This window comes from Stenella coeruleoalba, assembly GCF_951394435.1.
Source record: "Stenella coeruleoalba genome assembly, chromosome: 17".
Taxonomy (NCBI): Eukaryota; Metazoa; Chordata; class Mammalia; order Artiodactyla; family Delphinidae; genus Stenella; species Stenella coeruleoalba.
The window spans coordinates 31,732,043-31,748,983 of record NC_137163.1 but is presented as its reverse complement, the minus strand read 5'-3'; the positions used below and the strand labels follow the sequence as shown (position 1 = coordinate 31,748,983).

Below are 16,941 nucleotides of genomic sequence, written 5' to 3'. Positions count from 1 at the left end.
TCCTTTTAAGCCAATCTTTAAAAGGTTTGCAAAATTATAAAACAATACCATTCTTCTTATTGATGTTTTTGTTTTGGAAAATACATTTTTAATAAAATTATGTTATTGATGTAAGCATGCAATAGACACTACTTTCATTAGCAAATGAATTAAGAAGTTTTTAAACAACTTCTCAGTTTTAATTTCTAATACAGTAATTATCAGTAGCTATAATCTACATAAACAAAAACTCTTTGAAGTCCTTGTTAGGAGCTGAATTGTGTCCTCCCCACACTCATTTGTTGAAGGCCTAACCCTCAATGTGACTGTATTTGGAAGCTAGGGACTTTAAGGAGGTAACTCATAAGGATGGGGCCCTACTCCTGTAGGACTGGGGTCCTTACAAGAAGAGGAAGAGACACCACAGGCCTCTCTCCCTGAGTGCACATAGAGGAAAGGTCATGTGAGGACACAGCGAGAAGGCACCATCTGCGAGTCAGGAAGAAAGGTCTTCAGACCAGAAACCAATCCCACCAGTGCCTTGACCTTGGAGGTCTAGCCTCTAGAACTGTGAGAAAATAAATATCTATTATTTAAGCCACTCAGACTTTGGTATTTTGTTATGGCAGCCTGAGCAGTCCCTGATATTGTTAAAAGCTTAAAAGGGGTCCTGAGAACAAAAAATCTGAAAATCACTGAATTAGACAGTAACTATTCAGCTGTGTAAATTAAATGTTTCTACACAACTTCTTACTTCATAATTACAACTTGGAAAAGTAATCATAATTTTCATTAGCTATCCAAAGTAGAAAAAGGGAGAAAATTAAGATCAACTGTAAACGAACCTTTTTTAACTTGACGTACACAACTGTATGCCATTTGAAAGCATATGAAAATGGGGAAACACACTGTAAAAGAATTAACGCAGGCTGCAAAAGCGCCTGCTTTTCATTTTCAGGAAACCAGGATCGTCAATCTGTTTGGCCTAGCACAGACTAACTCTTAGAGTACTTGTTAAGTCTATTCACTTTCTGAATATAAAATGAGACATAAAACAAAAGAGAAAAACATTCAGTTTTCCTTCATGAGAAAAAAATAACCAAAAAATTCCAAGAAGACATGAAGAAATCAATGAATAAATTGACAAATATACCAAGTGCAATTATTTTAATCACACAAAACTTATCAAGAATATAGGGAAATAATAAAATAATAGTAAGAAACTCAATTTCCATATAGGCAAAAAATTCAAGATTCTGCTCTCCTAGTAATTGTAGTTGATAATGCAAAATTGGTATCAAAGTTGTGGAAGTCACCCAAGAATGAAAAAAAAATTTTTTTTTATTGAAGTGTAGTTGATTTAAAATGTTTTGTTAGTTTCAGGTACACAGCAAAGTGATTCAATTGTGTGTGTGTGTGTGTGTGTGTGTGTGTATACATGTATATATATTCTTTTCCATTACAGTTTATTACAAGATATTGAATATATTTCCCCATGCTATATAGTAGTTCCTTGTTTTTTATTTTACATATTTAAGAATGAACATTTTAATAGTTATGGGCCCTTAAATCATTATTAAGTTATAAAAGCTTAGATGAGTGGAAAAAATGCATTTACCTCAACAAGTTTCTGAATTTCATGCACACAAATATGTTGTTGGGTTGCTTTTTAATAACATATAAATTGTGCACTCAAGTACTACAGTTTTATGCATAGTAGTATTTTTAATCTAAAAAATCAAGCAAAATGCTTAATTTCTAAGGCTCTAATGCTAGGAATAGCATTCAAAATTACATTTTAATAAATTTCATTTCATATAACTTTGTATGTAAAGAAAACACTAATTCAACTTGAGCTAACTTTTCTCTTGGCTCAGTGTTTGTATGGAAAAATAATTATGCAGTCCGTTTGGAAAAATATAATCAATCCATGGGCATGCAAGTATCAATTTTATCTTATGAGAATTTCTCCATGTTCCAGTTACTTCATTCCTTATTACATGCTGCAAAAAGCAGTAATAATTTTTATAGCCAAATATCACTTCATAAGATACCAGGTGGCTGTCAATATTTACCACAGAAGTCATGCATGAAATTTAAACATTACAAAAAATGACTTACCAGTTGACACTCCTGAAATATGCACATTTTCAGAATGTTCTGCAAGAGCACCATTTCCTAAAATTAAACATAATGAATAAACTAATTTCCAAGATAAAATTAAAAAAAAATTTCAGATTCTCCCTCTAATAGAAAAACAGGTGCATAGAGCTACTTGTAATATCCAGAAATGAAATTAAAGTCTCTTACAATAATCTTCAAAACAGTACTATGCAGCCCAAAATTATAATAGTAGTAGGGAAATCAAAATGTTTCGGAAATCACAGCAATGTAGTGTAATATAAAGGCCAAATATATAGATCTGATTAATACCAGAAAGAATTTTCTATCAAGTTAATAGTGAAAAGATAACTTAGTACTATTACCAGAAAAGAGACAATCACATACTTTTTAAAAACAGCATTCCTCTAAAAGCATGCTTAATTAGCCCAGAATGTGCTTACTGCTGGGGTCACACATGGTGTCCCATGTCCTATGTTCTGCATTACCTTCTAAATCCTTCAACATCTTCTCATCAACAACTCTAACAGTCTTTCGAGTAGGGACATGATTATACCCTATTTTGGTAGCCCCTGATTTTCTACACCTCCTACCACAAAGTTGGGCAAATGGAAGCATTCAAGTAACTTACTGAAATGAGTTACTAAGTGTCACCTAGTAAAATAAAAGTGGTTTTAAAAAGACTCCCATTTAAAGTAGACATTATTTACTCCTTTAAATTAGTAAAGTGTCCCTCAGCTGTTCTTTTTAAAAATTTAATTTAGTTTTATTATAAATTATTTCCATCTACCTCTGTTCTTTTTCTTTCTACAAAGCTGCTCATCTTTACTTCTAAAGTTTTCTCTCTCTCTATGCATTAGGTCAATTTGGCAACAAAACAGTTCAGGAATCCAGCTGACAGAGAAAGAATTCTCCCTGGAGTGGGGCAGGGGAGGAAGCCAGGTGGGAGAAACTTAGATGGCAAAAGCAGAATTCTCTTGATGGTTCAAAGAGTAGAGACAATAGCAAATATTATAATTAATTACTTATCCTTTACAACCATCACACTTCTATGGTTGCTTGATTACTGTATAGCATCCCCCAATGCGCTAAGTTCTAGGACAGCAGAATCTGTGTAAACTTGCCGCATCACTGTATGCACGGTTCCTAGAACAGAGCAGGTGCTCAAAGAGCTAACAAATGATGAATAAATGAGGGAGTTCATGATGATTAAATGAAATCATGCCAATTAAGCACTTGATATAGTGCCTGACAGACAGCACTGAAGAGGAATTCATTTTTGTAACTGTGTAAAATATATTTTTACTATTACTAAAGAATAAAATAAGTGATAAAACAACCTTCGTAGTTCAACTACAGCTACAGCCTTCAAAATGAAAAGAAATGTTATGTTTCCCTCCATTAAAAATGATACAGTGGAAATGGTGACAAAGGTGTGTAAGCTATATTTATTACACAAATAAATCTGATTACAGTTATTTATTTAAGTACTGTGCATTAGTACCACAGAGGCCACAACTTATTTTTCCTAACAATGTTAAATGCTACAGACATAGAAATGAAACTACTAGAAAGCTCCCACATTATTTCTTTAATGTGTACAACCTATGAAAATTGGTATCCTAAACAAAACGGTATAAGAAACTGATTCAATAAAACAACTAACAAGATTTGCCAAAGGTCAGTATAAGTTGCCTAAACCTTTGCTACTTACAAGTATATCAGTAGTACTGGCATTACTGGGAGCTTATTAGAAATGCAGAGTCTCAGGCCTTACCCCAGATTACTGAATCAGAATTTACATTTTAACAAGATCATCCCCCACTCCCAGTGATTTGTATGCACATTAACATTTGCGAGCCAATGGCTTAAACCTTCTTACTTCTATAGTAGATACAACTCCAAATTAAAGCTGTGTAATTTGTGACCCTAAGGTTTCCAATATCCTTAAGGCAGCATATTAAATTATCCTCAGGAGAGTTTAATATTAGATATATTTTATACATTAAATTTTTATTCTAATTCAGTAAACAGAGTAAAGATGGGCAGAAGGGAAACAATAACATAATGCAGTATCTAAGACTGTGGATTCTGGACTAGATTGCTAGGATTCTAACACCAGCTTCACTTCTTACTTGCTGTGCAATTTAGGGCAAGTTACATAACCTCTTTGTGTCTTACTTTCATCTCAAAAACAGAGCAGATAATACCTATTTTATAAGGCTTAGTAGAATTCTTTATAATAGAAAAAAATAGAACTTAATCTACATCTCCGTCAGCATGTAAATGAATAAACTAAAAACAGCCTTACAATAAAATATTCAAAAAACTGAATTAAGTAATTCTGTATGTACTCACTTGGAAAGATATGCACATTGAGTTAAGTATGTTTCAGAGTAACATTAGCATATGCTCTAACTTTAACTTTTAAGTGATGTCTGTATAGTTACTGTGCACATGTTACATAGGCATATGATATATGTATGTACATGCATTTGCACACACACACACACACAGAAGAGTCTAACGGTGTATACAAACTGAAATTAGGAAGTCCTCCTTTGTATACTCCAGCACCGACCGAATGTGCTACAACAGGCACAGAGTTCTTTAAAAGATTTATTCATATTATCAAAAAAAACAGGCGAAGAGACTATAGTTCATTCCCTGTCATTCTAAATAAAGAGGTCTGATAAATACTGTGTGAAATAAAATATTATAATTTCGTAAGTATTATTCATGATTTAAAAAACTGAAATAACAGTACTTCAAGACATAAAACACGATACTATTGCTAATTTCCCACACATTTACTCTAATTTAAAAACAATCTGATTTAGAAGTTAAAAAATCAATAATTTCTAATAACATCAAATAACTATTCCTTTCTTTGAGATTACATTATTAGATATTTCTTATTCTAAGTATCACATGAAGTAAGTGGGCTACTTAATTTAGGTGTTCTGCCATTTTTACAAAAATGCCACTTACAAAATACAATTATTTCTATGTTATAATCAGAGAGCACCGCCCCAAACTGCTTTGTTGATATAAAGTTCACTATATTTTCCCTAATGTCCCACCCCGAACTCCTGAGAGAAGAAAACCCCACACATATGAGGACGTACACACATCACCTCCTGACTTTAACTACATTGCAGCCATGCTAGACATTCTCATAGAAGTCCCCCTTTAAAGATGCCATATACTGGAAAAATATAGTCTGATAAAACATTACTTCTATAACTATGCATTAGCAGCTGACTAGTTAGTACACCAGCTAATTAACTAGCACTCCTAGAAAACAAGAAAAAGTTTCATTATCACCTAAATCAGGAAATAATTTTTTACGACTTAACTCTTTTTTTAGTCCTACTAACCAAATACCAAAGGTAATCAATTGTCCCCATTTATTATTCTTCTTGCCAAGCTGAAACATGGTTTTGTAGTTTTTTTTACTGCAATACAAGAGAGAATCTTCTAAAACAGATATGTGCTGTTTTAGGAAAAGAGGCCATAGGGTAGTGAGTTTGAGCTCTGGAACCAGACTCTGTGGAATCAAACCTCAGCTCTACTGTTTAGTTCGTCATGAGTCTTAACTGAATGATTTCTCCTAAGATTTAGTTTGCTCACCTGCATAATCAGAATATCATCATTAACAGGATGTCTAAATCTATGGTCTCTGCATCCCTGTTGCTTTGTATCTTTCTTTGTTTGTTGTTGTTCTTTTTATTTAAGAACTAAAGTTCTTAAAGAAGAGCTGATAAATACAGCTAAGATGTGATAGATACGTGCCAGCCAAATCCTAAGTGCCTCACAAGGCTTTCCTCAGCTCATCCTTAAAACAACAGTTCACTTTACAGGTGAGAAAACCAGCTTATAGCAACGTAGTAAGTTTTTCAAAGAGCTAGTAATTGGATGGATTAAAAATTCAAATTCACTAAGAAATTTGTGTTCCTTACTTTTTTTAAAAAAAGAATTTAGGGCTTCCCTGGTGGCGCAGTGGTTGAGAGTCCGCCTGCCGATGCAGGGGACACGGGTTCGTGCCCTAGTCCGGGAAGACCCCACATGCCGCGGAGCGGCTGGGCCCGTGAGCCATGGCCGCTGAGCCTGCGCATCCGGAGCCTGTGCTCCGCAACGGGAGAGGCCACAACAGTGAGAGGCCCACATACCGCAAAAAAAAAAAAAAAAAAGAATTTAGACGTGAATATACTTCTTGCTTGTAAAAGAAACAGTACTTAACTTTCAGAGTTAAAACCCACCTGCCACCAGCTATTCCAATTTGTTATGGGGGAAGACCTGGTTTAAAAGTTAATGAGCAGCAGTTACAAGTAACTTATATGCTCAGCATCCTACAATCTCATTTTCACTGTGCAATAAGAACAGGTATCAAACATCAAAATATGTACACACATATATACACCCCCAACATCGTTCCTATTTTACTTTAAAGAAAAAGTCCAAAATCCTAATAAGGCTTACCAAACTCTTCACCCTTCGAGTCTTCCCAACTACTCCAAAAGCTTCATCTTTTGTGATTCACTTTCCCACTCTATTTTCCTCTCCAGAAATATTAGATTTCTTTCAGAAAAGTATCAGCTGTCTCTCTTGACTTTGGACCTTTCTTTAATATATTCTTTATTTAGGAAGGCATCTCCTGATTCCCCCATACTAGGTTATGTCATTCTGTTGTAGGTTCCTAGAGTATCTAATACTATCACTTTTTGAAAATTTATCACACTTCTGTTATCTGTGTAAAGTCTATACTCCCCACCAGATCTTAATCTTGGTGGGGCAAGGTGGGGTGGAGAAGTGTGATGTGGGGCTGGGACATAGCTGGGTTTGTTTTGTTTTGTAACCCAGTGACTAGCAGAGAAGATACTCCATATCTGCTCAAACACATGAATGAATGGTAGGTTGATACATAAGTAAGAGGCATAGTCCCTGCCACCAAAGAGCTGGTAATCTATTGAGAAAATAATTTAAAACATCTGGAGCAGAAGCAAACAATATAAAACCAAACTAAAATTAGCAAGCTTCTTACTCAAGTAGGAGGCTTTTCTACTAAAAATGGGAATGGAAGATGGGAGTGCCCACCATGGTATTAGCCAGGGCAATTAGATAAGAAAAGACAATTATAGGCATAAGGATTGAAAAAGAAGAGGTAAAAAAAGAAGAGGTAAAACTACATCTATCTGTAGATGATATGATTGTGTATCTATTTAAAAAACCCAAGATAGTCAAAAGAAAAAGTTATAAACAATATGAAAATTAGTAAAGTAGCAGGATATAAAATAAGCATACAAAAAAATCAAAAGCCTTTGTAAATACAAACAATGGCCAGTCAGAAGATACAGAAGACACAATTCTTAGTAGCAACAAAAAGATTTTTAAAAACTCAAACACAGAACTCCTGCTGATGGTCATGAGGGAACAATGGGTAATGGACCAGCTTTCTCCAGGTAGAAAGCTAGTGCAATAAAAGAACTCATTCTGATTTGTTTCCCTTTTCTCAGAGATCACAGTCTTACACTGCCTGTTGTCCCGTGTCTGAAAAAGTGGGAAAAAACATGTTAAAAAAAAAATTCAGACACAGGACAACAGGCAGTCCTAACCAAGAAGAATAGAAAGAAATCCACAGTGGACTTACTGTTGCCATTTTGTTCATTGTTTTCTGGCTTTTTTATAATTCCTTTGTTCCTTTTTTCTTCTCTTGCTCTCTTCGTTTGTGATTTGATGATCTTCTGTGGTGGTCTGATGAGATTTCTTTCTCTCTTTTGTGTATCTACTATAGATTTTTGCTTCGTGGTTCTCATGAGGCTTAAATATCTTATGTTTATAACAGTCTATTTTAAGCTGTTAACACTGAATGCATACTAAGGCTCTACCTTTTTAAGCCCCCCCTTTTTATGTTTTTGATGTCACAATTTATATCTTTTCACCCTGAGTATTCGTAACAAATGTAGTCACAGTTACTTTTAATACTTTTATCTTTTAACCTTCATACTAGACTTACAAGTGATTTACTCACCCCCAACACATTAGAGTATTCTGAATTTAACTATACATTTACCTTTTCCAGTGAGATTTATACTTTATGTTTTCTTGTTACTAATTAGCACCCTTTCATTTCAACTTGAAGTCCTTTTAACGTTTCTTGTGAGGCGGTATGGTGGTGAACTCCTTCATCTTTTGCTTGTCGGGAAAACTCTTTATCCCTCCTTCAATTCCGAAGGACAATTTTGCTGGGTAAACTATTCTTGGTTGGCAGTTTTTTTCTTTCAGCACGTTGAATGTATCATGCAACTCCCTTTTGGCCTACAAAGTTTCTGCTAAAAAATCTGCTAATAGTCTTATGGGGATTCCCTTGCATGTAACAAGTTTTCTCTGGCCACTTTTAAAATTCTCTCTTTAACTTTTTATAATTTAATTATAATGCATACAGCTGTCCGCTTGATGTTGTCCCATAAGTCCCTTAAACTATCTTCATTCCTTTTCATTCAAATTCCTTTTTTGTGTGTGTTATTCATTAAAGGATGCAAAATGCTGACCACAGGAATTTTAAAAAGTAGTCATTTCTGGTTAGGATGGTTATTGTATTAGATGTTGTTCTAGTATGCAGACCAAATTTTTCTAAATTGTGCAAAGGGTATAAGAGAATTTGTTAGACCCCTGTAGAAGCTACTAAGCATTTGCCTCTGACATTTCTACTATCAATCTGTAAAGGAAATAAGGTTTGCTAACATTGTTCTAACCAAATTCATATGGCTGTACATTTATTTCCTTTCCTAGGTATTCATAAACCATTTCTTCTCTTTTGTATAATCTTCCCTAGAGCGATTATCACTAATTGCTGGTTTGTGGGATTCTCATCCCTCCTGCCCCAGTTTGGAAAATCAAAATTGCATTTCCTGTTTCCAGTCATCTGATCTTTCTTTCCTTCTCTCATTCCTTGGAAGTCTTAGCACCTAAGTCAGAACTCTTTTAAGTTATTTAGAATACCTGAATGAACTCCTATAATCTTTGCACATATGGCCTTCAAGAAGGTTTTCAGATATAGTTACTCTTACCCTTTCGGTTTGAAGAGCATATTTGACAGAGGGGACATAAACATCACCAGTGTTACACCATCTGCCCAAGCAACAGCCCTATAAACATTTGTTATTCTTTATTTTACAAAGACATGTTTATAAGACCATTTTGTTGCCCTTGGTATTTTTGCTGAACTCAATCTTGCATTTTCTCTATATTAGTAATACTTATAATTTATTCTTGGTTAAATATCCTTTTTATCTTGGGGATATGTTCTTAATCAGTCTGAAGTCATTGAGGAACCACTAATTTCCTTAGATTTTTTTTGCCATTCATTCCTTTTTGGGATTGTTTGTGATTTTAATAACCAGAAGTCATTTTTGAGAACTTAATAACATCCCTGGACTTTCCAGATTTTCATGTTGTGGAGGCATATTAATTTTTTTTTCTAAATTACTTTAGAATCATTAGGTTTTTTTAAATATCTTTATTGGAGTGTAATTGCTTTACAATGGTGTGTTAGTTTCTGCTGTATAACAAAGTGAATCAGCTATATGTATACATCTATCCCCATATCCCCTCCCTCTTGCACCTCCCTCCCACCCTCCTTATCCCACCCCTCTAGGTGGTCACAAAGCACCAAGGTGATCTCCCTGTGCTATGCAGCTGCTTCCCACTAGCCATCTATTTTACATTTGGTATTGTATATATGTCAATGCTACTCTCTCACTTTGTCCCAGCTTACCCTTCCCCCTCCCCACATCCTCAAGTCCATTCTCTACATCTGTCTGCACCTTTATTCCTGTCCTGCCCCTAGGCTCATCAGAACCATTAGATTCCATATATATGTGTTAGCATACAGTATTTGTTTTTCTTTCTGACTTACTTCACTCTGTATGACAGACTCTAGGTCCACCCACCTCACTACAAATAACTTTCATTTCTTTTTATGGCTGAGTAATATTCCATTGTATATACGTGCCACATCTTCTTTATCCATTCATTTGTCGATGGACACTTAGGTTGCTTCCATGTCCTGGCTATTGCAAATAGAGCGGCAATGAACACTGTGGTACATGTTTTTTTTTGATTATGGTTTTCTCAGGGTATATGCCCAGTAGTGGGATTGCTGCGTCATATGGTAGCTCTATTTTGAGTTTTTTAAGGAACCTCCATACTGTTCTCCATAGTGGCTATATCAGCTTACATAGAATCTATAGGTCTTAAGCTCTGATTGTGCCCAATCTCATTTTTTTAAAAGTGATTATAATATAGTTATTTCTACCTGGTCAAATAAGGTATAGAGTAGTACACTGTTAGGGACTGAATTGTGTCACCCAAAATTAGTATGTTGAAGCCCAAATGCCCAATGTGACTATACTTGGAGATAGGGCCTTCAAGGGGATAATTAACATTAAAGGAAGTCATAAGGGTGAGGACCTAATCCGATAAGACTGGTTTCCTTAAGAAGAGATATCAGATATCTCTCTCTCCATCTGCACATAGAGAATAGGCCATGTGAGGACACAGTGAGAAGGACACTGCAAGCCAGGAAGAGGAACCTCATCAGAAACCAACCCTGACAGCACCCTGACCTTGGACTTCTAGCCTCCAGAACTGCAAAAAATAAATTTATGTTGTTTAAGACACCCAGTCTGTGGTATTTTGTTATGGCAGCCCAAGCAGACTAATGTACACACTTTCCCCAGGTCATAGCTGAACTAATAAGATGTCTGCAAATGCCTTGAGAGTGTATGAAAAATTCAGTACATACTTCTGAAAACAGGCTTCATAGTGTCTAACAAATACCTATAATGAGACGTTTCGTGCAAAGAAAGGTTAAGAAGTCCCTTGGAGACAGAGTTTATTTTCCTACTTTATTTAATTACTGGTATTCTAAAAGTATTACTTCCACAGCTTTTTAACTGCAGGTATTAATTTTGGATTTAATAGACTTTTATGAACTGGCCTGAACCCACCTGCCACTTAAAATAATAATGATCATTTACAATATTACTTTTTATGGAAATAAACATTCTAATTTTCAAACCACATTCTACTTTTTTTTTTTTTTTTCCCCTGCGGTACGCGGGCCTCTCACCGCTGTGGCCTCTCCCGTTGCGGAGCACAGGCTCTGGACGCGCAGGCTCAGTGGCCATGGCTCACGGGCCCAGCCACTCCGCGGCATGTGGGATCCTCCCGGACCGGGACACGAACCCGTGTCCCCTGCATCGGCAGGTGGACTCTCAACCACTGCGCCACCAGGGAAGCCCAAACCACATTCTTAAAAGACATTTGGGAGTTCAATGTTCTTACGTTTAGACTTCCTATATTATGTTAGTAAGATTTTACATTGGAAATGTCTTCAAATAAGGGCATGATGACAATGAACTATTAGTCAAAGTACAAATACTAAACAAACACAAGTTCCCAGTATTCAGAGAATGAATCATATCCCTGAAAGGACATGCAAGACAGTTATGAATCCCACTGGTGAGTATCTCAGTGACAATGTTCATGCAGATGGAAATAATTTTCTTTATTCTAAAACAGTGTGAATCACTGATGTAAGAACCCACAAAACAAACTAGAAAGGGGCTCAGCTAAAGACTATTTGGGTTCAAAGGTTCCTACCTGTGACTTCGGTGGTTCACAAGAGTAAATATGAAGGTTTGAAGGGATTCAGAAATCCAGAAAAAAACAGAATTACATTCCTATATTTCCAGTGAGATTTACTGACATATACCTCACACATAAAACTCATCTTTTAAAGTGTGCAATCCAGTTTTTTAGTATGTTCAGAAAGTTGTGCAACCATTGTCACTATCTCTTGTCTGAATGCTTTCATCACCCGCCCCCAAAAAGTGTACCTATTAGCAGTTATTCCTCTTTTTGTTCTCCTCCAGCCCCTAGCAACAACTAATCTAGTTTCTGTCTCTATGGGGTTTTCCTATTCTGGACATTTCATATAAATGGAATCATACAATATCCGATCTTATGTGTCTGGCTTCTTTCACCTTGCATAATGTTTACATGGTTCATCCATGTTGTACCACGAATCAGTACTTCACTCCTTTTCATGGACCAATAGTATTCCATTGTATGGATAAACCACCTTTTGTTTATCGATTCATCAGCTGACAGACATCTGGGTTGTTTCTACTTTTTTGTGAATACTGCTGTGAATATCTGTGTATACAAGTTTTTGTGTGGACATATTTTCAATTCTCTTGAGGATACTCATAGAGTGGAATTGCTGGGTCTTTTGATAACGCTATGCTTATCTTTCTGAGCAAATGCCAAACTGTCTTCCAAATGGCTGTACAATTCTACATTCCCAACAGCCATGTGTAAGGGTTCCAATTTCCCCATATCCTCACCAACATGTTACTGTCCAGCTTTTTATTACAGCTAGTGGGTGTGAAGTAGTATCTCACTGTGGTTTTATTTACATTCCCCTAACGAGTAACGATGTTGAGGTTCCTTTCGTGTGTTTATTGGGAACTTATGTATATTCTTTGGAGAAATAGCTATTCAAATCCTTTGCCCATTTCTTAATTGGTTGAATTGCCTTTTTGTTGTTGTTGAGTTGTGAGTTTTTACATATTGTAAAAACTTATCAGATATATGATTCACAAATATTTTCTCCCATTCTGTAGTTTAATTTTTCACTTCTTGATGTAAAGGTGTTTTCTGATGTTGAAATAAGTGTTTGAGATACAGGTGTTGTTTGATTTTGAGACAATCCAATTAACCTATTTTTGTTGTTGTTGCTTATACTTTGGTGTCATATCTAAGAATCCATTTCCTAATCCAAGGTCACAAAGTTACCTCTATGTTTTCTTCTAAGAGTGTTATAGTTTTAGCACTTACATTTGGTCTCTGGCCATTTTGAGTTAATTGCTGTGTACAGTGTGAGATAAGGGTCAAATTCACTCCTTCACATGTGGATAACCCGTTGTCTCACCATAACTTGATGAAAAGATTATTTTTCCCCACTGAATTATCCTCACACTTTTCTGAAAATCAACTGATCATAAATGTATTATTTCTGGACTTTCAATTCTACACCATTGATCTATAATGTGTATCCTTATGCTAGTACCACACACTCTTGATTACTAGAGCTTAATATCATACTGATATTGATGTTGTAGCTTCAGAAATTGGGAAGTATGAGTACTCCAAGTTTGTTCTTCTTTTTTGATATTATTTTGGCTATTCTGAATCACTTCAATTTCTAAACGAATTTTATTTTATTTATCTATTTTTTGGCCATGCCACACGGCTTGCAGGATCTTAGTTCCCCGACCAGGGACTGAACCCAGGCCCTCTGCAGTGAAAGCGCGGAGTCCTAACCATTGGACCACCAGGGAATTCCCTCTAAATGAATTTTAAAATCAGCTTGTCCATTTCTGCAACGACAGCTGAAATTCTGATTTGGATTGTGATGAATCTGTAGAACCACTTGGGGGGTATAAACAATACTAATTCTTAACAATATTAATTCTTCAGATACATAAATATGATGCAATGTCTTTCCATTTATTAGGTATTCTTTAACTTTTTCTCACAATATTTTATAGTTTCTGAGTAGTAGTTTCACATTTTATTATATTTATTCATTTTATTCTTTTTGATGCTATTGTTAACGGAATTGTTTTCTTAACTTGATTTTCAGTTGTTCATTGCTAGTATATAAGAATACATTTTTTCTTGTATTCTGCAACCTTGCTGAATTTATTAGCTCTCATAGGTATTTATGAATTTCTTAGGATTTTTTATATACATGTCATGTTTATAAACAGAGATAGTTTTACTTCTTCCCTTCCAATTAAGATGCCTTTTCTCCTTGTCTATTTGCCCTGCCTAGACCCTCCAATACAATGGTGAATAGAAGTAGCGAGAGCAGACGGACATCCTTGTCTTGCTACTGGTCTTAGAGAGAAAGCTTGCAGTCTTTTACCATTAAGTATGTTAGCTGTGGGTTTTTCGCAGGTGCTCTTTATGAGGCTGACGAAGTTCTCTTTTATTGAGTGTTTTTATTATGAGATGGTATTGGCTATGTTTGTGTCTACCCTGTGATTTTTGTCCTTTATTCTATCAATATGGCGTATCACACTGACTGTCCTATGTTGAACCTTACATTCCTGGGAAGAATTCCATTTGGTCATAGTTTACAATCCTATTTATATACTGCTGGATTTGGTTCTCCAGTATTTTGTTAAGAGGATTTTTGCATCTACATAAGTAAGGGAAGGTGGTCTGTAGTTTTCTTTTTCTGGTATCAGGGTAGTACTGACCTCAAAGGATGACTTGGGGTGAGTCTGTGAGGTATATATATCCATCCACACACACACACACACACACACACACACACACACACACTGTAGGTTATTAGTTTGCTGATTACATTATAACATTTCTGGAAAGTGACTAGTGACCTGTTTTACTCAAATGATGTATCAGGCACAGTACCTACATGGTCAGCTTAGTACAGGAACAAAGTGTAACAAATAAAGGTGGTTTTCATTTCTTTCTTCCTTGGTTTCCCAACAGGCAAAATCTTTTGCAGTGTATGGGTGGTCTGTGACTGGGGTTGAGAGAGACAGTAGGAGAAGCCAGATGATAAAAAATGTTGGATTTTTTTATATCAACTCTATTTTATTTATTATTATTATTATTTTTGCAGTACGCGGGCCTCTCACTGTTGTGGCCTCTCCCGTTGTGGAGCACAGGCTCCGGATGCGCAGGCCCAGCGGCCATGGCTCACGGGCGCAGCCGCTCTGCGGCGGCACGTGGGATCTTCCCGGACCGGGGCACGAACCCGTGTCCCCTGCATCAGCAGGAGGACTCTCAACCACTGCGCCACCAGGGAAGCCCTCAACTCTATTTTAATCGTTGATGAAGCTGAAGTACAGAGAGAAGGGAAAGGCAGTTACCTTTTTAAAAACTGCCTTTAAAAAAAGGCAGTTACCTTTGTTGATGTATAATTTACATGCAAAAAGTTCACTAATTCCAAAATGTACAGTTTGATGGGTTCTAACAAGCACTTGTGGTACTGCAATCACTACTACAATCAAGACATACATTTCCAGCACCCAAACAAGCTCTCTGGGTCCCTTTGCAGTCAATCCCCTTCCCATACTCCTAAAACCAGACAACTAATGGTCATAGGCAGTCATCATTTATCAGCATTAGGCATTACATTGAACCCATGATATACTATTTAATCCTCCTCCTAAAGTCTTAAGAATAGATAGTTATCCCCACAATATGGATGAGGAAACTGACTCAGACCAAGTAAATCATGCAAGCTAGTAAACGGTTAGGGACAGGCTCAAATCCAGATCTACCTAATTCCAATGTTAAAAATTGAGTTTTAATTAAAAGATACGGAATTTCTTGACTTCCCTTGAAAAAATTTTTGTAACTGTCTACAAGTATTTGTCTACACACATCTACTGAGTTTGCTTCCTTTAGGAGAAGTATGCATATTTTTAGGTGCCCAACAGCCCCATTACCTTCTATGGTCATTCTGGCACTGAGCCAACGCCCTCTTAGCTCATTTCTGCCACTTTCCTGGTCTTTGTCAATACTTGAAATTGTGATCTGCGGTGTACTTTCTGAGTCCAAGTTATATGTGTAGGAAAATATATCAAAGGATACAAAAAACCCTGCTAAAAATGTTTACCCTACTCCCTTTACCCCATCCTCAAGGTAGGAAGAAGGGGAGACAGAAATGCTTAGCTTTCATTCTTGATACATTTCTACAGTGTTTGACTTTATTAAAGTATGTATTACTTCTGTAAATTAACTCACGTGGATTGATATTATGAACTAAAATGTTACCTTCTGAAAAAAAATTAACACAACATAAAATTCTATAGCTACAGTTTCAAGTTTTTCTTTATAATAATTAAAAGTGATTACAGATGATATCTTTTTTCTTAATATTATTGACAAAATGGTACAAGAACTATCACTTAATATAAATACTAAAACATTCATTGCCATCTTGTATAGCAGCAGGTCACTTTAAAAAATATTCGTATACATGAGATCATGAGATCCAATGATGAGAAGACCAATTTGTGGCTGCAACTTTCGTATTCTTGCTGATGTCACTAATAACACCATGGCATTTAGGCACAGACTAAAGCACACAAATAGAAACAGTGTTGCTTCTGCAATAATAACAAAGATAAATGATTCTTAATGTATTTGTATTAGACTGCAGGAAAAGAGCTTTTTAAGGGTAAAATTATAAAGAAAGCATAATTTTAAAACCAGTAAACATCGAAATTTTTAAAGTATACTTTTAACAACATTTAAAAGAAATCACTAAACTTAAAATCATTTTCAATACCATTTGTAGACTTATGTTTTTCTTGACATTCACCCTGTTGTCTTTTTTTGCATTAAATGTCCACACTGTTGTGTTTTTCCTACCTTTACTATTTATGAAGGATGAGATAGGTGATTTGTTTCTACTTCTTGTAATGTCCAGAGAACATGACATTGTGAATGGTTAGGTATTTTGTTGGTAGAGAAGACTGTTCTCAAGTTTATCAGAGGCTCTATCATGGGACCCAAAAACTGTAAGTCTAAAAGCACTTTGGATCCTGCAGTCTCATTAGCCCCTCTCTTTCCTTCCCTTTAAGATCTTTCCTCTGTCTGGTTCCTTTGTTTTCTCTTGACATATTAAGGTCTTTCTCACCCATAAAATAAAATCGTTTTTGCCAGTATACCTCCCTGTTTCTGCTTGCCTATCCTGGTCTTTACTTTCTCAGCCAAAAACTCTTTGAA

At 35.8% G+C, this 16,941-nt stretch overlaps 1 protein-coding gene across 2 annotated transcripts in view; it reads right to left on the bottom strand.

The window, feature by feature from the left end:
• Positions 1 to 16,941, bottom strand: part of LRP12 (LDL receptor related protein 12) — an 85,459-nt gene that overhangs the window by 43,998 nt on the left and 24,520 nt on the right. The window contains exon 2 of one of the 2 annotated variants that reach the window (XM_079901895.1): positions 2,101 to 2,157. The exons of the other annotated variant lie outside the window; for it this stretch is intronic. Coding sequence (XP_079758021.1) covers positions 2,101 to 2,157 — 57 coding nt within the window. The remainder of the gene's footprint in view (positions 1 to 2,100; positions 2,158 to 16,941) is intronic. 2 annotated transcript variants of the gene reach the window in all.